At 34.9% G+C, this 23354-nt stretch overlaps 1 protein-coding gene across 1 annotated transcript in view; it reads right to left on the reverse strand.

Moving 5' to 3' along the window:
• Positions 1-11798: 11798 nt before the first annotated feature.
• The window catches only part of HYCC1 (hyccin PI4KA lipid kinase complex subunit 1), a 45302-nt gene continuing 33746 nt past the window's right edge, over positions 11799-23354 (reverse strand). The window contains exon 10 of the mRNA XM_052638986.1: positions 11799-12373. Within this exon, the coding sequence (XP_052494946.1) occupies positions 11799-12373 (575 nt within the window). The remainder of the gene's footprint in view (positions 12374-23354) is intronic.

A 23354-nucleotide genomic window follows, 5' to 3' on the forward strand; every position in this document is an offset into this window, starting at 1 on the left:
GTCCACGGGTCGCAGAGTCGGACACGACTTCACTTTCACTTTCACTTTCAGGAATGTAATAATATGAATGCAGAGGAATTGATTAAAATAATAAATGTGATTTGGCTAAGCCTCCTTTTAAAAAATGATAAATATCTGGGTTGAAAAAGAAATCCAACAAATCTGATGCTTTCAAAGAGCATCTTAAGCACCAAAATACACAGAAGAGTTTTTTTTAAAAAAACAAAAAATTATATTGTTTCAGAGGTTTCCAGTACTAAGAAGTAAAAAGAAACATCAACTGTGTTCCTACTTTAGATAAAAAAATAAATAAATAACTAGCAAGCCAAGAGAAAGTAAGAAAAGGGAAATAATAAAACTTAGAGTAAATATATACTAAGGAGAAGAAAAAATAAAATTAATTAACACCAATAGTTGATTCTGCAAAAAAAGTTAACAAATAACCTATTAGCACAAATAGTGAAAAGGGTAAAAGAAAATACTAGTTAGTAGAGTTTGCTGATGCATAATAGATATTTGTTGAGGAATATGTTATTGAAAATAGAGAAAAATATGAGTTCAAAAATAGAACTATAATTTAGATGTGTAATATACATAAATAAACATGGCAGAATATTACAAATTGTTGATTTTCCAAGTCAATATTTCTAAAATATTTTAAATTTTTACTTTAAACTACTGAAGAAAAATTAAGGAAATATAATTTTCTTCTATTTCAACAAATTTTATTACTACCTAGGAGACAGCTATAAAAATATTAAAAATATGAAACTGATAAAACAAAGGCAAAAAATATATAATATAGTAAGACCAGTAAGATATAAAATGTAAAAATTATAAAATTCTAAAGAAAACTTAGTAATTCAAACTTTAAACAAATTTGTCTTTGGGCTCCTAAGTGCTTACTACTGGATGGTAAAGTAAAATTGAGCATACCCAGTATGCTTTCAAGAGGAAAAGGGATTTACCCACATCTTAAAAGAAATTTTTATATGTAAGTCACCATCTTTAATTTCTTCACATAAGTATAAAGTAATATCTTTAAAGAAAATTTGCCAAAAAGGAAAAAAGAAATATAATCTTATGTCTTTATTTTATATAACTCTTTCTAATCTTTTTCCAGATGCAGCTACATTTTTACATTATATGCTCTGGTTTTACACATAGGATATCAAATATGTTTCATTTCAAATATGTTTCATCAAATGTTTCATTTCTATGTTTACATAATAAAAACAAAATTAGTTATGTAGGATTTTTAAACATGATTTATTAACATTTTTACCACCTAACAGAAGAAAATTTATGGGGAAATTAAACTAATAGGGGGGAAATATAAATTTATGAAGACATATACTTTGTTTCTGTCTGAAAAGACTCAAGTAAAACATTAACATTGTTCACTAAGTTAGATTAAATACTAGCTTCAGTCTCCAGCCCACTCTCTTGATAAATAGCATTATTTGGAAAAATTAGTGAACAAGACCACCATACAGTGCCTCTATTATGACTTGATGATGACGAAGAATAGTAGAAGCAGTAATAGTATCAAAATCATAATCTTAATGCTGCCAGTTTTTTTCAAGAATAACTCACTGCCTCAGCTCAATTAATCATTTCCATTTCCGCTGACTTCTTAGTCACAAAGAGAAAGTTCACATACCAGTGTAAACAAGAAGCAGAGGGGGACAGGAATAAACCAGGAGGATGGGTGGGACATTTCTAATACATCAGAATCTGATACATTAACTCTGAAAGCACAGTTGATCCTTGAACAACCTGGAGGTTGCAGTGCTGACTCCTGCTAAGTTGAAAATCCACGTATAATTTCATAGTTTACCTTGTAGTACATATATATTGAAAAAAATTCACCTATAAATGGACATGTGTTGTTCAAGGGTCAAATGTAATTCCAAATGAACACTGAACATTATTTTACGAGCTAGAAAAAAATGGAGTTTACTATCCAAATTATCAAACAATAATCTTAAAGGTATAAGATTAATGCCTTATTATACTTGATTTATAGTTAGCATTGACAAACTATTTACACATGCAGACTTGCAGATATCAAATTACCAAAATGAAAAATGCACAGCCTTGCTAGGCTTCTTTGATATGAAAATGGATATTCTGGGGCACAATTACACAACAATTAAAACTTTTAAATAAATTAAGGTTCAAAATTAGAAGCACTGGTTGGTGGCAGTTGGGGTTGGAGGGCAGGGAGAGTAATAAGTAATTTGCAGCAGTGCAATTTTTATTTGATTGTTCAGAAAACCTACCTAGCATTGGGCCATTAAAGAATTAATGTCTTTAAATTGGTAATTTCACTTAGGGGACTATACAAGAAATAATTTAAACTCGCCGTCTATGGGGTCGCAGAGTCGGACACGACTGAAGCGACTTAGCAGCAGCAGAATGTTCAAAGTATTGATACTACCTTGGAGAAATCATTTAACTGGTCTTGATTTTGTTGCTCTAACTATGAGTGATGGTTTGGCTAAAGCCCATGGTTCTCACACTCAGTGTGCAAGTAATACACCTGACCAAGGTTGGTCCAATCTCCCATCAAAGAATAAGCTGTTTAAGAGATGTGGGGAAGTTTTTCTTTTCTCCTTACTTATTGTTAATTAGTTCAGGTAAATGCCTGAATTAAAAAAAAAAAAACTTTATTATGAAACAAAGATAAAAAATAACAACAAAAAAATCATTCCCTAGTGACACCTAGCTGGCGACTGGCTGAGGCTGCCACATTGCCCTAGTTCCCTCCACGGATCCTCAGCAGAGAAAACCCTCAATCTCTCCAACTAAACTCTTGAATCTAGCTGATATGTTAGAACAGGAGAATCAAAGACTACTTGAACAATATTTATTGAGGGCTTTCTAGGTATCAAGACACATCATTGAAACAAAAGTCTTCCTGGAGTTAATCTAAACAAATCATTGTAAGGAAATCATTGTGTATGCAAAACATTCTGGAGAAGACAAAGTAGATACAGAAGGATGTGCTTGCTTATTAAAAATGCAGATTTCTGTGCTCCACATGCCTCATCAACTGAACCAAAATTGCTTTGAAGTGGCTGAGAAATCAGTCCTGATAAGTTCTCATGCAGGCAGTTTGGGGGGCTACCCTTAGGATAAAATGTGGACTTAAAGGAGTTTTAAGATCATTCTTTTTTTGCATTTCTTTTCCATGGGGATGGTCTTGATCCCTGTCTCCTGTACAATGTCACGAACTTCCGTCCATAGTTCATCAGGCACGCTATCTATCAGATCTAGGCCCTTAAATGTATTTTTCACTTCCACTGTATAATCAGAAGGGATTTGATTTAGGTCATACCTGAATGGTCTAGTGGTTTTCCCTACTTTCTTCAATTTCAGTCTGAATTTGGCAATAAGGAATTCTTGATCTGAGCCACAGTCAGCACCTGGTCTTGTTTTTGTTGACTGTATAGAGCTTCTCCATCGTTGGCTGCAAAGAATATAATCAATCTGATTTCGATGTTGACAATCTGGTGATGTCCATGTGTAGAGTCTTCTCTTGTGTTGTTGGAAGAGGGTGTTTGCTATGACCAGTGCATTTTCTCGGCAAAACTCTATTAGCCTTTGCCCTGCTTCATTCAGCATTCCAAGGCCAAATTTGCCTGTTACTCCAGGTGTTTCTTGACTTCCTACTTTTGCATTCCAGTCCCCTATAACGAAAAGGACATCTTTTTTAGGTGTTAGTTCTAAAAGGTCTTGTAGGTCTTCATAGAACCGTTCAACTTCAGCTTCTTCAGCATTACTGGTTGGGGCATAGACTTGGATTACTGTGATACTGGATGGTTTGCCTTGGAAATGAACAGAGATCATTCTGTCGTTTTGAGATTGCATCCAAGTACTGCATTTCAGACTCTTTAGTTGACGATGATGGCTACTCCATTTCTTCTAAGGGATTCCTGCCCGCAGTAGTAGATATAATGGTCATCTGAGTTAAATTCACCCATTCCAGTCCATTTTAGTTCACTGATTCCTAGAATGTCGACATTCACTCTTGCCATCTCCTGTTTGACCACTTCCAATTTGCCTTGATTCACAGACCTGACATTCCAGGTTCCTATGCAATATTGCTCTTTACAGCGTCAGACCTTGCTTTTCTATCACCAGTCACATCCACAACTGGGTATTGTTTTTGCTTTGGCTCCATCCCTTCATTCCTTCTGGAGTTATTTCTCCACTGATCTCCAGTAGCATACTGTGCACCTACTAACCTGGGGAGTTCCTCTTTCAGTATCCTATCATTTTGCCTTTTCATGCTGTTCACAGGGTTCTCAAGGCAAGAATACTAAATAGGAAAAGGAGTACGTCAAGGCTGTATATTGTCACTCTGCTTATTTAACTTATATGCAGAGTACATCATGAGAAATGCTGGACTGGAAGAAGCACAAGCTGGAATCAAGACTGCTGGGAGAAATATCAATAACCTCAGATATGCAGATGATACCACCCTTAAGGCAGGAAGTGAAGAGGAACTAAAAAGCCTCTTGATGACAGTGAAAGAGGAGAGTGAAAAAGTTGGCTTAAAAATCAACATTCAGAAAACTAAGCTCCTGGCATCTGGTCCCATAACTGCATGGCAAATAGATGGGGAAACAGTGTCAGACTTTATTTTGGGGGGCTCCAAAATCACTGCAGATGGTGTTTGCAGCCATGAAATTAAAAGACGCTTACTCCTTGGAAGGAAAGTTATGACCAACCTAGATAGCATATTCAAAAGCAGAGACGTTACTTTGCCAATAAAGGTCCATCTAGTCAAGGCTATGGTTTTTCCAGTGGTCATGTATGGATGTGAGTTGGACTGTGAATAAAGCTGAGCGCTGGATATTGATGCTTTTGAACTCTGGTGTTGGAGAAGAGACATCCAACCAGTCCATTCTAAAGATCAGTCCTGGGTGTTCTTTGGAAGGACTGATGCTAAAGCTGAAACTCCAGTACTTTGGCCACCTCATGTGAAGAGTTGACTCATCGGAAAAGACTCTGATACTGGGAGGGATTGGGGGCAAGATGAGAAGGGGAAGACAGAGGATGAGATGGCTGGATGGCATCACTGACTCGATGCACATGAGTTTGGGTGTACTCCGGGAGTTGGTGATGGGCAGGGAGGCCTGTGTGCTGCAATTCATGGGGTCACAAAAAGTCAGACATGAATGAGCAACTGAACTGAACTGAACTGAAACAAAAGAATCATTTTTCTATGTCAGGCCAATTTACTTTTCACTAACAGGTCTATGTTAATAATGTTAATCGACGTTAACCGGCTTTATCTTAGGGGAAGCCTCATCTAGAACAAAAGATCTGTTCTTTTCCAGGCAAGAGTGCTGGAGTGGACTGCCATTTCCGTTTCCAGGGGCTCTTCCCCACACACCTGAAACTAATTTAACATTATGTGTAAACTACACTTCAATTTAACAATTAGCATTTTAAAATATTTGTTTTTCCTAACTACAGACTACTACCAGAAAGATAATCAATTCACTGCTGTTAGCTACTGGACCAAACATTAAGGTTGTGTAAGAATCAACTGAGGAACTTGTTACAAATAAAGGTTTCCATGCTTCACTCCATGATTCTGATTTAGAGGGTTTAGCACCAGGTCTCAGAATCTCTATTTTTAAAAGCACCACTTTTTCCCTGATGCAGGCTACCATTAGATCACACTTAGAAATAATGCTTTTCTCCCCACATACCAGCAAACACACATGTGCTATACATATGTACATGTATGTATATATAAATACATATATATCCATATTAAATGTTCTACATAGAACAATGAAATTGTTCTATGACATTTTTTCCCCAGGTAACATTATAATTAAATAATCTTTCTGAATCATCACATACAAATCTGCATTGTTTTTCACAGCTACATCATTTTCCACTATATATATGTATGCACCATACTTTATCCAGTCCTCTATTAATGGTTATTTAGACTTTTTTTTTTCACTATTACAAGCAATGCTTCGATGAATATCTTTACACATTTATACTAAAATTTCCAAAAAATATAGAGAGTGTAATAAACACAGAAGAGTAGGGTTGCTAGCTCAGAAAACATGCACTTTAAAGTTTGATAGATCCTGATGAGTTGCTCATTATTTTAGTTGTACCAATTTAAGTCCTGCCAATGGACTTAAATTTCCCAACTCCTATACCAATACTAGTCTCAATCTTTTATATCCTTATCTGACAGGTAAAAAAATAAAATCTTAATTTATATTTTACTATGTTTTTAATATCTGACTGACTAGCATTCAGTTTACCACTGAAGGAAACCCAATTACCTAAAGTTCACCAAAAAGTATCATATTTTTAGAAAACTTTTATTTTCACCTTAAAACTGTCACTTATGGAATGAATGAATATCAAATATATAATATGTGTGTTATAAAATATCACTTAGTATCTTCTTTTACCAGGTGATAGAAAAATGAGTCACAAGACCTAGCTTTCCACCCAGCAGGTCTGTGACTTTGGGCAAGTCATCTGCCCTTTTGAGAGCTTCAGTTTCCTCTTTTTAAAATGGGGATTCTAATCATTTTATAGGAATGTTTTGAAGATTAAATGAGATCACAATTTTAATTACAAATTAAAATTTGGTAGCTATTACTACTACCACAGTAACAATACAAGGGAAATTACCAAATGACTAGAATTATCTGTCAAAGCCTTTCTTAATAATTTTAAAATAATTATGCTGGTACTACAGATTCTAGGAAGTGAGTCAACTATTTATGGTGATTGTTAAGTCACTAGAAGAGTTTCTCTTCCATAGGGCTAACATGTGATTTACAAAAATCACTTCTCTTGTTCTCTGTGAATGCTCCTCTAATAGTAGTTTAGAAAATATTTCCAAAATTACTCAGTTCCTTAGATGAAGTGGAATTATCCAAATATATAATCAACTATAAAACAGGATTTTTTTTTCAAGTTTCTAAGAGGGTTTTGTTTCTAAGCACACACAGTAATAGTATTCAAGGTAATGTCATGGAGATTTCCTAGAGTCAGTAAATGGAATTTTAAAATTTTACTGTAATATAATATATTGGAGAACTTATCCTTGATTGTTTCCCAACACTAATCTCAACCTAACTCACACATTCATTAAGTGTCTCAGTATCTACAATGCACAAAGTCCTATCCTAGAGGCATATAATCTCTGCATTCAAGAGATAAAGACTCATACAACAGATAAAAGGGCAAAGCATTGTTATCTAAAGTTGCCTGTACTCTCGGTATGACAAAAGTCAGTGGTGCGTGACTCATGGAGCTCATCTTTTTTTTGATGAATATTAATGAATTTGTCACACATCTCATCCACAGGCCATGTAAAACATAAAGCCAAGAATGAAATGTCATTGTCCTATGGCTTACTCCCAAAAGCTCTCAATGACTCAACTCATCTAAGTCTTCTCCTTTTATTTCTTCCTCCACATGACTTTTGCCAAATTTTATGATGGTTTTTTAATGAGTAAAGTGATCTGGAAAAAATTTTTTTTTCTGTTTTTATTTCAATAGAACAAGAGGCAGCACTGTTGTAAAAAGTATTATATATGGAGAACAATTACACAAATATACAAAACGTCAAAAAACTAAACTCCAGTTTATTTCCATAACCTTAAAAAGGTAGGGAGCACATAAAAATATCCAAAGTCATAATTTATTCTTTAGGAATGTAAACTCTAGGAATACAATTAGAAACAAGTATATTTACTATGAAAAGATTAGTATCACTATGTAATTAGAAGTAAAGATTAGAGGTACACAATAACAGTATGTGAAACAGATCTTGAGTTTACTAGTAGAAACTTTATATTAAGACATTAATACTCTAGAACTCTATTATTAAAAAACACAAAAGCATCTTCTAAAATGTTCACTGTTAGTCTCTTTAGATATGCACAAGTTACAAAATACAGAAGACAATATACTTATATTCTCTGATGAAGAATTTATCAATATTAAATATAAATGTGAATAACTCAAAGCATTATATATAATTTTACTAAACAATTAATCTAAAAGTATAAATTCATGCTAATCAAAGGACTAGAGAGTTAATTTTTTTATCCAAAGATTGGGAAGACACTATTAATACACTAATTTTTATCTACAATGCTTAATTTAAGTACCCATCAAATTATTCTTTTTAAATGGCTTTTTGAAAAAAATTTTTTTAGTTACATTAACATACATATTTTCTTGATTTGCTTCCCTTTAATAAAGTATAGACTTACAGTGCCTACAGACTCAAATGTTAAATAACCTTATTTTAAATATTTGCTGAAAATTAAGTCTGAGTGTATTTTTCTTTATAATTTAAATGTAAAGGCTTCAACACTAATTTTATTCTTCCAAACAGGCAAAATCCCCTAAAATGGGATCATTTTTATCTATTTTGGTTTAAAATTTTTATTTCCCTTTATTTCAACTCTTTTGTCTTTAAATGAATAATCTTTGCTAAGCAGTTACTTCATAATTGAAGAGAACAATGAAATATTGCTTTTTCAAAAACCTCTGAAATCATTTAAGGACTGAGAATTTCTACTCTTCAAATCTACAGTTTCCTTTAAAAGCTCCATGGTGGTATAACAAGGGATTCCAGGGTGCTCACCTGCCCTAGACATTCCCCTTAAGTCTTTGTTTCTCTCTCCACTTGGATTCCAAAAGGTAAAATCTGGCATCCAGCTTCACTAGAATATCCTAGGTAGTTGGGTATTTGAAGAGTGAGAGGTTGGGTAATTTGAAGAATCTTTTAGAGGTTTAAAATGTAGAATGGGACTACAGGGTCTACTGAGATCCTCGGAGCTATGGGGTACAAGGCCCCAATTTTGTCCAGACTTCTTGTGATAAAAGATATTACTCTGAATATACAGAGGTCTGTGACCAAATGGTCACGTCAGCATCTTCAGAAGAAAATGACCTACAAAAGCCACCCCAACTTTCAAATTTGGAAAAGTAAGTGGGACAAGAATAGTAGAGACAATTACAATTGTTACAATAAGTTAGCATTACCCAGTATTTATAATTGCTATAAAATTTTTCAATTGTATAATCCTTACTTGAAATAGCATAAAAGATACTACAAAAGAATTTTCTCGTTAACACAACTCCACATAATTCCACATTCCAGAAAATCAACTGGTGCAAATTACTTGGAGCAAAAATTCAGAACCATTCCTTTGAGTAATCCTTCAGGGTATTTAAAAGAATAAACACATGCAGATTTGCTGTATAAAAGAGTGGCATCCCTTTCATACTTGAAACTGTAGAGCTCTGATTCCATTTTTAGTTATCAAAAAAACACAAAATATTAACCATTTTTATTGTAAAAACAAATGAGATTCATTAAAGATTTAGAATTAGGGGACTTAAGTGAGTTGACACTATAAAAAATTAATTAGCTGTTAAGAACAGTGAAGATTATAGTATCCAACATATTTGATCTAGGGTTGTGAGACCACTGAGAATTCTAAATATTAGGTAAGTGATTTGTTTGCACTTTGATACTGTCTTCTCAAACTTTAATGTGCATAATAATCACTTGAGATCTTATTAAAAGGCAGGTTAAGATTCAGTAGGTCTAAGGTGGCTCTGAAATTCTACCAGGTGATGCTGATGCTTCTTACTGCTCCTCAGACCACAATGATTTAGAATAATACCAAAATGAGGTTCCATTACAACAGCTGAACATTAAAACCTGATCTCTTATTTGGGCTGGCTCATGTGTCCTCAAACTAATGTTTTCCAAAATCCTTCTACAACATTTCCTAAGCACCTTAACTCGCTTCCAATGCCAATCTTTTAAATTAGTTCTTAAGACTACTAAAGACTGTTAAGATTGTTAACAGCTATGCCTAGGAAAAATTCTTTGTTAAAGAATTACAAACAGACAATAGGAAATTCACAGTGATTGTACACAGGATTTAAATTGAACACAGGATTCTTAGTACATTAATACTTTGTCAACTTTCACTGTCTGGTTGACTTGACTTTTTTTTTTTTTAACTATAATGTATGCCAATAGATCTTACTTCATTTCTACCACTGGAACTAAAAATATCAAGTTCACTTATGTTAAAAACCATATTTTATTTAGGATTACTCAATGAAAACTAGTTAATGATTTTTGAAAAATTAGATAAAACAACAGCCAAAGTAGTTATAGTCAAAACTGCATTCATACTGTAAATACTTCAGCAGTCTTCAAGACATACAACTTTTCCACATATTTGAGCTCTGCATAAATAGGTACAAGATGAAAACTAGCATTTTCTCTGTGTGGCTATAGCTAAGGACTATGAATAAGGAAAACTGCGTACTAACCACTGAAAAGGGGACAGCTCCCTAGGTCTTCCTCCCCAGTAAAGCTACTCTCTCATTCTCAACCCTGCTTTTTTCTCTCTTACCCTAGATTTTTACTAAGCCTACTTGATTTAAAAGGAACCTCACCATAGCTGAAATTACCACCACTAGCAAATGTCAAAATTCTTACGTCCATCTGGAGGTCACATAATCCTCTATAGCTACATACAAGTTTGTTCAGCTTCTGTTAAATTAGCTTTTTAAAATTTTTTTTTGGCTGGGGGCAACTATACTGATTATTCTTCGTATCTTAACAAGAACATTTAAAATAGGCCTGTTCACAAAACAAGAAACACATTCAATATTTTTCATATTTAAAAATTTCAATTTAAGAACACAAACATAAATAACCTAAATTAGTTAGTACATAAATGTCTTTAGTCCACATTTCACTATTTTTATTTTCTTTCAATGATATTTAATAGATGAAAATTTTACCTAATTTCCTTCATTTATAGACAAACCATTCAATATGGTGAACACTGCTATCTTTAGAGCTGAGGTACAAAATTTACAGTGAAGTCTTCAATGATGTGTGCTCTGAATTATGGGAATCCAAACTAAGCAGTATTTCCGAAATCCAGCAGCAGGGTAAGCCAGCTTTATGGCCTATTACACCTTAGGAACTGAAAAGGATTTTCACCTGCTAAATCCAGATCAAACACTTCAAAATAACACATCTACTTGCAACCTGATTTTTGATATAAAATGTTCCAAATAAATGACAGCAATCCCTCTTCCCATTCCCTGGAATCACATAATATTTTAGGGTACTGAGTTATGAGGCATTTTCCAGTGCTTTATATTACTGTTCTACTAATCTTCAAGATTATCTGGCTACAAACATTTTTATCAGGCACTTTTCATAAGTATCATTTTTGTTTCTTCACATGCCTGTTTTTCAGAGTGGCTTCCTAAACAGCCAGCTGTAGAATTCTTGGAGTTGTACCTAGCCTCATCCTTAAAAAAACAGTTTCCATACACGGATTCCCTTTACACTGAAGGCCAAACATATAGCTACCAAAATAGGAGTTATTAAAGAAAAAGATTCACAACCTTACAGGAGATGTAACCAACCTGATCACACCACCTGTCAAAATGTACTATCACAATGTCAATCTTAGGGCAACAGAAACAAGATTTAAAAAAAAAAAAAAAAAAAAAGACTCAAGCCAAGGGGAAAAAATACAATCCAAGAAATAGCAAAACCATATTTCAACTCACTACAACCTAGAGAGTATTCCCTTCATAAAGTCAAGGTAGCCATCAGAATTTAAAACATCAGGGCTTCCATCAGGAGCAGGGATGAAAGATGACCCTGGGAACTTGCGTGAAGAAGCCCAGTTGTATTTCCAGATTCACTGCGTACATGAGGAAACCCTTACAAATTAATCTGTGGACAAAGTAATGCTAATACTAGGAGGTCTCTGCTGACCTGCTTGATGCTTCATTGGAAGTTCAGTCCTTTCAGAAGTGTATATCAGCTTTTCTTCTTGGAGACTACAAGCAGAAAACCTATTGGCATCTGTCCCAGCCCCACAGCCGACAGCAGATGACGGGTTATGTGGGACTGAGACTCCACTGACTTGTTCAAAGGATTTACTGAAAACACTGGCGGCAGTCTTAGCCAAACCATGACTGCAAGGTTTAGGCAGAGATTGGCTGGTTGTCAGCGTAAGTCTCTTTAAGGAGAGAAGCTCAAGATTCTCACTTTGGGCTCTCTGCGTTTGTTTTCGAACAAAGTGATCTTTGCAAGACTCCCCTGTAGTTTCTTTCTCTTTTCCTCCAGTTTTGTTTCCTCCTGACCTTCTCTGAGTCTTTCCTATACTTGTCTTGTTACTACAATTTTGACTAATGTTTGATAAACCCGACTGGCTGGTACTAGAGGCAGCCCTGGAGTAAAATCCCTCGTCAACTTCGGATATCTCCATCAGTTCTTCTTGACCTGTTAATTCTGTATTTCCTAAACAAAGAAATAACAAGGATTAATTAATATTAAACATTTTAAGTAATCCTTTTTCATGATTAATACCAAATCAAATATACTTTAAATAAATTTTAGAACAATTTTAGCATAATATGTAAAGCAACAGACTACTGACCAAAATCAAAGGATAAATCAAAACATTCTATAAAATGTCAACAGTTTATCACTAAAATTAGAATAATTTAGAGTATATTAAATAAAAAAGCATGCCATTAGCCACACCCCACTGTGTTTTTAGAAAAGTTTTCTTACTATTCATGCAAAGATCAGAGACAATTAGAAAAACACCACACAGTAAAACTAGGGGGTAAACTCTCCCCTAATAGCAAAGCAGTGTAAAGTCAAAGATCATACCAAGAAACTTAAAAAAAAAAATTATTAAAATAGTTTAAAGACTTTTTTTTAAGACTGCACTCCACATTCTAGATTTTCTTACTAAAAGAAAAATATATAGACCATAAATATAATCAAATTCTTTATACATTATCTTCTATATCAAAGATGGCAAAAATACAAGGATAAAAAAGTTAATTTTAGATCTCAAAACACAAGCAGTAAATTATTCTGGAAGCCACTTTCTGCCTCATTTTCATAACAATTTACTCAGAGACAGTACAGATATGACCATTCCAAAGAGCATTAAGTCATTGAGAAACTGTAGTACATAATTCATGCATTTTGATTAGATAACATGCAAGATTTTTGTGCCTGTGCAACTGTTGCTTAAGACATGCAGCAGTGACCCTTTGCCATGAGATACCTTGGAGTGCAGCTATAAAGTGCTCTGCTAAAACTGCACTCTGCCAGGTGAGTTTATTCCATCCTCCATCATTTTTCTTACAGATTTTTGCCTCCTGATCTCTGGCAAGCCTTTGCTCTCAGTTCTAGGATCTGTGGCTGTTTCCTGTACACCCTGTATATGCTGGGCATCAATCTCTCCTAGTGTTCTGCCTTTTTCCCCATTCCCGGTTCTCTCTCCGGCCACATTTGTGACACTAATCTCAGGAATGACAAGGATGCCCAATTCAGTAGTATCATTATTGTTGTCAGGTTGCTCTAGAATTGAAGATGATAAGACAAAATGATGGCTGAAAACAAAACAAAACAAAAATGCAAAACAAGAAAAGCAAACGATCCAAAACAAAAATTGGACGACTGAATGTTAGGTATTAAGCCAAATATATGCCCTGATGGAACTCCCATAATTTACAATACTCTGATAGTACTGGAGAAATGGGGTCATGTTCTTTAGTTTCAAATGACAATGAAAAAACTCAGAGCATCATTTTATGTTCTGTATTTTTTCACACACACATTTGACATGGACTGTGAAACAGAAATTTTTTTATAACTTAAATAGGATTTTTACTATTTTTAAGATGATATTGTGACCACCTGAACTTATGTCAAGCCTTAGGCAAGTTTTCAAGGATTTACAGCCAAAACTCTAGTTCCTTCCTGTCAACATGAGGAACCAAGCCATTTAGGAATTCTCCTTGTATAACTATTTTTAATTAGATTACACTAAGTCTGCCTTAATAAACCATGACATTGGAAAAATGCTTATTCACTTCTATCACGGTTAGTACTATAGGTATAGTTTTTGTTTCACACACCAATCATCTTGAATATTAGTAAATATTAATGCAGCTGTGATATAATTGAACAGTCTATTCCTTCAGACATACTAATTCCATAAATTTAGGCTAACTTGTAACAATTCATTACTAAACTGGAAATAAATAAAAATGGATTTGTAACATCAAAGTGGCTGTTGGTCCCTTATTCGGAAAATGGTAATTTGTAATTGAAACAATGAAACTCCTAAATAGTTAAAACTTGTAGACATTGTTTTGTGTCTCAAATCACAAAGCTATGGTTCATTTAAAGTTGTCAAGGAAATATCTGTAACAGATGGAAAAAAATAACATGAATATATCTACCATGGACCAGTAATGAAAGTTAAAGTTCAAAACAACGTAAGACTATGTAAAACAGTATGCACTCTTTAAAAACGTAGAACACAAATCTGGTGAGTGATGTTACCCAATACTTTCAAATATTTTTCATGATAGAACATCAAGCTCTGTGAATGGTGCTACAGCATGTGAAACAACAACAGGTAGAAGAATGGAGGCCAGAGCCACATATTCCTGTGGGTCCCCACTTTGCTGAGCATCTTGAAGAACTACTGATGCCTGGCTTTCACCCTTAACATTCTGATTTAAATAGTATGAGCTATGACTTAGGCATTAGGATTTTATAAATTTCCCACATGACCAATGTGTGGCAAATTCTGAAAGATGGATGCCTTGGGTACTCCATTACCGAGCAGCAATATGCACCTCCAAAGGTCTTCAAAGCTTCATGTTGCCCTTCATGTAGGTCAATATGTTGGCATATTAATTTTCCAATTACATAGTGCTTCATATGGAGAAGGCAATGGAACCCCACTCCAGTACTCTTGCCTGGAAAACCCTATGGACGGAGGAGCCTGGTGGGCTACAGTCCATGGGGTCGCTAAGAGTCGAACACGACTGAACGACTTCACTTTCACTTTTCATTTTCATGCATTGGAGAAGGAAATGGCAGCCCACTCCAGTGTTCTTGCCTAGAGAATCCCAGGGACAGGGGAGCCTGGTGGGCTGCCGTCTATGGGGTCCCACAGAGTCAGGCACGACTGAAGCAACTTAGCAGCAGCAGCAGCACCAGCAGTGCTTCATAAACTTTTGACTGCATATACCCTAAATGAAATCCTTTCCTAGACTGGCCAAAGTATATCAGTGAAGTATTAATGTTTAACACACTGCTGCTTCAGCTTCCCTAACAGAATTCCTAAGTAAGCCCATTCCCCATTGCTAAAAGCTGTCTTCAAAGTGAGGGCAAGTAAAATCTAACTGAGGTAAATGCCAGAGGCCACTGCCACTGAGAGTAAAATCAGCATGGCACTTGAGTCACTTGGGTGACAACCAAGACTTGTCCATTTACGTTGCAGAAGCAGTTTCACAAAAGATCTATTAACGGTATCATTGCTGCTGCTGCTGCTAAGTCACTTCAGTCGTGTCCGACTGTGCGACCCCAGAGACGGCAGCCCACCAGGCTCCCCCGTCCCTGGGATTCTCCAGGCAAGAACACTGGAAAGTGAAGTCGCTCAGTCGTGCCCGACTCTTAGTGACCCCATGGACTGCAGCCCACCAGGCTCCTCCGTCCATGGGATTTCCAGGCAAGAGTACTGGAGTGGGTTGCCATTTCCTTCTCCAGGGGATCTTCCCAACCCAGGGATCGAACCCGGGTCTCCTGCACTGCAGGCGGATGCTTTACTGTCTGAGCCACCAGGGAAACCTATTTCCTTCTCCAATGCATGAAAGTGAAAAGTGAAAGTGAAGTCACTCAGTCATGTCCAACTCTTAGCGACCCCATGGACTGCAGCCTACCAGGCTCCTCCGTCCATGGGATTTGGAAAATCCCTGGGGTCACACAGCGTAATGATTCCCATTTACAGACAAGGAAACCGAAGATCAGAAACAGTTACAACAACTACTGTTTGGGGGACCTAAACAGCAGAATCTTTTGTTGACATCAAATGTCCATTCTAACATACCATAAATACTAACTCTTCAATTCATTAAAGTCAATTTGAGTTAAATATTCTCTGACAAACATTTTTTAATTAAAAAAAAAATTCTTATTTGCCTAGATTCCTGGTCCTTTCATAGAAAGCAAACAATTTACTTTGAACAGAGAGCAAGATCAAATAAATCTCTAAAAAACCCTAAATAAGTCAGAATCTTCAAAGTTAATTTATGTTTTAAATTGGTTTTATTTTTTAAAAGATATCAGTGAAAATGCTGCTGCAATGGTGAAAATTTAGAATTTTGCAAGAAAAACTAGAAATGACAAGAAGATTATATAAAATAGCACAAGGCAGTTGGGTTACTAATCACGTTTACTGGGGAAATGGTAAAGATCTGCAGCCCAAGAAACAGTAATACTAATTTTTAAAAATCATCTAATTAAATGGCAAGTGGTAAATGAGATATGTTCTTCCACAGGCAAAAATCTTTAATAAATTTATGCGTGCTTAGTCACACAGTCATGTCCGACTCTCTGTGGCCACATGGACTGTAGCCTGCCAGGCTTCTCTGTCCATGGAATTTTCCAGGCAGGAATACTGGAAAACTTCCTACTCCAGGAGATCTCTCTGACCCAGGGATTGAAAGCAGCATCTCTTGCATCTCCTGTACTGGTTGGCAGATTCTTTACCACTAGTGTCATCTGGGAAGCCCCAATTTACGTATATTATCACTCAAAAATGGTAAAAACCACAAAATTTCTAAACTGTTTATTAAAGTAAATTCACAGAAAGAAAACCCAGAAATGAAGTATATTTCTCAGGAAAATTATAGGATAAAGAAAGATAATTACAAAAAACACAAACATCTGTTACATGATCTTTCTCTTACTTCTCCAACTTCTTCCCCATATAATTCTGTGACCCACTCCTCCTACACACAAGTACTTATTGGTCTTGTTATTCCCTAGGCCTGGAATGCTCTTCCCCACATAGCTACATGGTTCACCTTCTTACTTCCTTCAGGTCTTTTTTCAAAACTTTCCTTCAATGAAATCTCTCCTGATCATCCCATCAAGCTTCAGTATTACCCATGTGTCATACACTCTCTTCCCTACTTTGTTCCTTTTTCCTCTTAGCACTTCATCACTTTCTAACCTACAATTATTTATTTATCCTGTCTACCAGATGGAAGCTCCAAGAGGTCAGGGATTCTTGCTTGGTCACTGTTGTATACCTTGTTCCTAGGAAAGTACCTTGCATTAAGTAAGTGCCCAGTAAGATTTGTTTGGTAAGTTGAACGAGTCTCCAGTTATGAGATGAAATTATTATTAGAATAAATCAAGGTGTGGTGGTGGTGGTTTAGTCACTAAGTCATGTCTGACTCTTGCGACCTCATGGACTGTAGCCCACTAAGCTCCTCTGTCCATGGGATTGCCAGGCAAGAAACCAGCTGGAGTGGGTTGTCACTTCCTTCCCCAGGGGCTCTTCCTAACCCAGGGACTGAATCCACATCCATACCTCCTGCACTGCAGGCAGATTCTCTACCGCTGAGCCACTAGGGAAGCCCTAAACAAAGTCGAAAGCACACAGAAAAGACATGGGAAAGGTGAGAATGCGCTACTTGACCTGGTAAAACCAAACAGTAATATACAGCTTAAAAGAGTCTTTAGATGGCAAAGAAAAACACAGGCTCTTTGTTTTAGGAAAGTGTTGTATCTGCCTCTAAGTTTAGGTTTAGTAAAATGATTGTTCACATCAGAAAGAGTTATTTTTACGTCTATCCAGAGGATAACACAGATAGTTAAGAATTATTCTTTTTTGAAAAAGACTATAAAGGAGATGTTTTAAGGGAATACAAATGCGTAAGAAAACAGAATCTGCTTAAAAGCCCAGAATTTAAAATTTTATGCAAAATGTGTCATGACTATTCTATACCTATAAAAAACAATACTTACATTTGACTTCAAATAATTCGAAAAGTTCAAAAAACATCCAAAGAAAAACTTCTCAGAGAATATTTTATTTATATAATCTCTATAAATAGGTCACCTTCTCTCCATATACAGAAATGAGGAGAGTTAAGGGCATCATTTCTCCCTACAAAATGTCTTCTGGCTTCAAGAGGAAAACAAAGGTAAAAAAAATTGCAAATATCATTAAAGCTGATTATGAAAAGTTGTGATTTCTCTCACAGTTTTAGAACCTCAAATATCTATTCCATTATGTTCCTCATGAAACTCTTCATTCAAGCTTTAGCTTTTATTTTTTCAGTTTCCCTTTTTACTGAAAGTGGTAATTTAAATAAACAAACAATTTATTATTCACAGAATTTACACAAATCTATACCTAGATTGATTCACAAGTCTAAAGGAATCTGAAAAAAAAAAGAGCATCTGGTTATGCCATTCAGTTCAGTTGCTCAGTCGTGTCCGACTCTTTGAGACCCCATGAATCGCCGTAGGCACTTGCAAATTTACTTGCAAAATCAATCAAAATCTGTACCTCAAATATCTGTATCATACAATTATTGACATCAATAAAGACAAGTATTTTAGAGTAGACCCCAGAAGAAAGTTATACATATTCTTTTATAATTTATAAGATATATTTTAAAAGTCATAAAATACCTGAACAATTTCATACTATCCTGTCAGTTTAAAGTTTAAAATGTAGTCTATTCAATGGAAGACAAATGTTTTCTATATTCAGTAAGCTATTCATTGCAGTGTTATCTATAATAGCAAAACGTTAGAAACAAATTATTTAGCCTACTAAGGAAATGGTTAAGTAAATGATGGAATATCAGCTCAATGTAATATTATGTAGCCATTTAAATAATGGGACTCACTAGGAGAACTTGGGAAAATATTGGACAAGCCTAACTGAACAAAAGCAAAACATAAAAAATAAAGAGTATAACTATGAAAAATACATAAACATATGGAAAAAAACTGTAAAATGTCAATTTTTTAAGTACCAGGATTGTAAGTGAATATTCCTCTACCCAGTTTACTATCATGTTATTGCACTGTTTTTCAATAAAATAAGGAAAAAAGAAATTGCTCAGTCTACAGTATAAATTTATCATTTATTCACTCATTCATGCATTCAACTATTTACTGAGCCCCTATTATGTACCAGACACTGTTTTAGACTCTGGGCATACAATGGCCAACCAGACAAAGACACTGCCCTCACAAATGGGAATTAAGCAAACAAGAGAATTTTAGATAGTGGAAAATACAATGAAGACAAGAATAATGGAAAAGAGTAAGCAGGGTAGTAAAGAAGAAAGTCTACTTTAGATGGATAGTCTGGGAAGACCTTTTTGAGGAAGGGATATTTGAGCTGAGATCTGAATGATGAAAAAGCACTGACTACACAATAATCTTGGTGCTAGCAGTAAAAAACCTGTCTCCCAACACAGGAGACATAAGAGATGCAGGTTCGATCCCTGGATCAGGAAGATCCCCTGAAGGAGGGCATGGGAACCCACTCCAGTTTTCAATTTGCCTGGAGAATCCCATGGACAGAGGAGCTTGGCGGGCTATAGTCCATAGAGTGGCAAAGAGTCAGACACAACTGAAGAGGCTTAGCACGCACACAACAATCTGGAGGAAGAGAGTTTAAGCTGACTCTTTCCAAAATCATCAAAGCTCAGCTCAAATGTCCATAGTTGCTACTACAAAGCCCCCAAGGTAGAAACGTCTTAGTGGGTTGAAAGGTTAGAAGGGAAGGTGAGAGTGGTCTTCAGGTGCGGTCACAGTGGTAGGTAAGGCGCCATTAGGGCCACCTATAGCATAATGTTAGAGCTTAGACTTTGTTCTGACTGCGAAAGATAGCCATTGACAAGTATAGAGATAAGTTACTTGGGTACTCTATTAGCATTCTTTATCAAAGAAGTCACATTTTACACAAAATATTGAGCACAAAGTGTGTCCTGGTTTAGAAAAAACAGCAGTGTAAAAATCCACAGCCTGGGCCAGTAATTTGCAAGGCAGGTTAGAGGAAAGGACCACTGACATAGAACCACAGGATACAGTGCTGGCAGTTAAGAAGGTGCTGCACTCTGAGCACGGACATGAATGAAGACTGAGATTTAGTAATCTTGGTCCTAAAGCCAGAAGAATTTCCAGATAAGAATAGAGCAGCCTGGGTTACACAGAAAAACACAGTCTGGACCACAACAATTTATTTATGGACACACTGATTAGGAAATATTGCCCAATTTCTTAAGTAAAGAATAGTCAAGTCTTTAACTTGTTTTTATAATTCTCCTTATCGAGGTGGATTCAATCACTCTCAGTAACTTTTTCTGTCATCTTTATTAAGTCTCAAGTATTAAAAAAAAAATCTCTGTGAGAAATGCATTACTGCTGCTGGATCAGGTGAATCCTTCATGATTAAAGTACCTCATAACCAGACAGGCCAAAACCAGATAAGGAATATCTACTACGAAACTACCTATAAAACCTTATTTCTTCCTCCATGTACACTGTGCACCAAATGCTACTTAAAAGGTGGGGGGAAGAGGTAGAGCTCAACAATAAGTAACAAAATAAAAAATAAGTTCCTTAACTACAACAAAAATTATATAAGGCCTCCTTAGTAAAAAATGTAGAACATAATCATTTACAAACAACCGTTTCTGTCTCATAAGACCAATAATTTTAAATACCCTGCTTCTCTGTATAGGAAATTATTTTACTTTATTTTATCTAGAAATAAATTAAGATTTTTTTGTTTTCATCTAAAGTTGGCCAGGATCCTAAGACTACTATCTTTAAGTCTAATTTCACATATGTCAATTGTTTCAGTTCTCTGGTTAATATGTCCTTTTTCCTTGTGTCACCTAATATTTCCTAATATGTTATTTTGTCTTCCATGAATAAAAGGTCAATATAAAAAATGTCGGCTAAAATTCATGCAATGCTAAGTCTGGTCAGAAGGAAATGCTTATTTTTGGTCCAAATGTCTTATCATCTATATCAGGAAAGCAAAGTTTGCTCCTCAAATAGCATTTTAGAATCTAAAAATAATGGAGTTTCTCAAAATGATTTTTCTAAATTTCTTTAATAAGTATAAACAACTTTTAAAATAAAAATATAAGTATTATAACTATCTAACTGCAAATGCAGAATTCTAATAGCCAATTCATTAAAGTATGCTACTTTTGAATTTAAAATTACCATTTCTGCATTTTTCAAAATGCTTTTATAATTATTAGCAACTTTGTTTTTCCCCAAATGATTTACACATAAAATCATAAAATCTGATTCACAAATAAATGTTTCATTCCAAGATTTATGACATTTACCTTCTGCACTATCTAGAAAGACGAGCTTGAATGTTTTAAATAATTTTTAAAGATATTTAACTAAAGTATATCTTTTTATAATTATTCAGATTTGTTCATTAGAAAGTTATTACTACCCTATTTTTTAATATATAATAGAAATTTATTAACATTTTAAAAATCAATAACCAGGTCTTCAAAATAATTGGTTTTTAATAAACTATTTCCCAACATGAACTGCAGCTTTTCTATCGTTCCATTTCTTTTCTCATCTAATAAGTTAGTACTAAACCGCTGAGCAAATTGAAACGAACCACATTTTTTTGGTCATTTAAAAAAACATAATCATAGGTTATCTTTGAATTCTGTCATAATAATTGAAACTCATTTAAATACCTTAACATCCTTTAAATAAAAACTTAATGCTAGAAATGCAATAAAGCAGCTGTAACAACATGAAACTTCACTTTCTTTAGATCCAATCTATGTGAACTGTATTGTGCTTCATTTTTCACATAAACATTCCATGTGTGCATGTGAAGTTGCTCAGTCATGTCCAACTCTTCGCGACCCCATGGACTGTAGCCCGCCAGACTCCTCTGTCCATGGGATTCTCCAGGCAAGAATACTGGAGTGGGTTTCCATTTCCTTTTCCAAGGGATCTTCCCAACCCAGGGATCGAACCCGGGTCTCCCTCATTGCAGGCAGACACTTTATCCTCTGAGCCACCAGGGAAGCCATATAATAAACATTCCATATAATTAACTACTCTAAAATTCTCAGGGTACTGATTTGATATTACTAAGAAGACTTAAAAATATATATAGTTCTTTCAGGTATTTTTGACGTGGACCATTTTTAAAGTCTTTATTGAATTTGTTTCGATATTGCTTCTGTTTTATGTTTTGAAGGATTTCTTTTGGCCACAAGGCATTTGCGATCTTAGCTCCCTAAACAGGGCTTGAACCTGCACCCCCTGCATTGGAAGGTGAAGTCTTACCTACTGGACCACCAGGGAAGTTAGTCCCTCAATTCTTTTTTACTATCTAAAGCTTTGTACTCTTGGATCTCCTAAGTCAAAATAAGGAAATTCGATATTATAAAAATAAATCACTTAACATGTGCCAGGACCAAAAGTAGGGCAAAATCGAAAGAATCTAGACTATAAATATCACTTTTATTGTTATACTTACTTGTTGCAAACAGCTGTAATCGTACATAAATGAGAATACAAGTCCAATATATTCTATTTACATGTGAATTTGGAATGCAGACAGCAGGTATTAAAACAACATTCTAAAAAATCCTTACTGTAGGGTGATATATTTCTGTAGTGGGGATATAAGTGTCAGATAATATGAGTTAGAGTACTAAACTTCAGGGTTATAGAAATTTTAAAATATCATTAAATCGATTGTTACTATTATATCACATATGTATCACACATTGTATCATATATGTATCACATATTTTTTGTCTGATAGACTCAAACTCAACATGTTTGTCTCAAATTGAGGAAAAGTCAATGAAAGAGTTAATCAATCACAGGATCATTTGAATAGCAAGCTTGCTAATAAAAGCTTATCAAGAATACTACTGTGCAGTTAATAAAATAAAGAAGATAGTTTTTAATTAATAAACAGTCAGGCTTTACATAGTGTTTTAAAACATACCAAAATGCTTTTCACTGACTTGTCTCGTTTATATCACAAATGTACTAGTGGAAAATGGTAGGAAGTAATAAAAAATTAGGATTTCACTAGATAAGACTTTAGCAGATAACAAGCTGGCAAAAATTATAAGTACTCATTATTTGCAACTATAACTAAGTTAGGGGACTTCTATGGAATGGGTATTTCAATACCATTTTAAAAGAAAGGAGGAAAGTTGATTGCGTTGTTCCAAGTATAGATAATTTTAAAAAGTGGAAAAGTGAGTCATAATGGTGGTGGTGGTGGGGAAACAGACCAAAAAAAAAAAAAAGAAATTAAATTTGCTCTGGAAGAGGAGAAGGAATGGAAAAGTACAAGGAAATAAATAAGTATAGATTTTAGAGAATTATTCAGCGGTTTAAGAAATAGGACTCA

This window comes from Budorcas taxicolor, chromosome 4 (assembly GCF_023091745.1).
Source record: "Budorcas taxicolor isolate Tak-1 chromosome 4, Takin1.1, whole genome shotgun sequence".
Classification (NCBI taxonomy): domain Eukaryota; kingdom Metazoa; phylum Chordata; class Mammalia; order Artiodactyla; family Bovidae; genus Budorcas; species Budorcas taxicolor.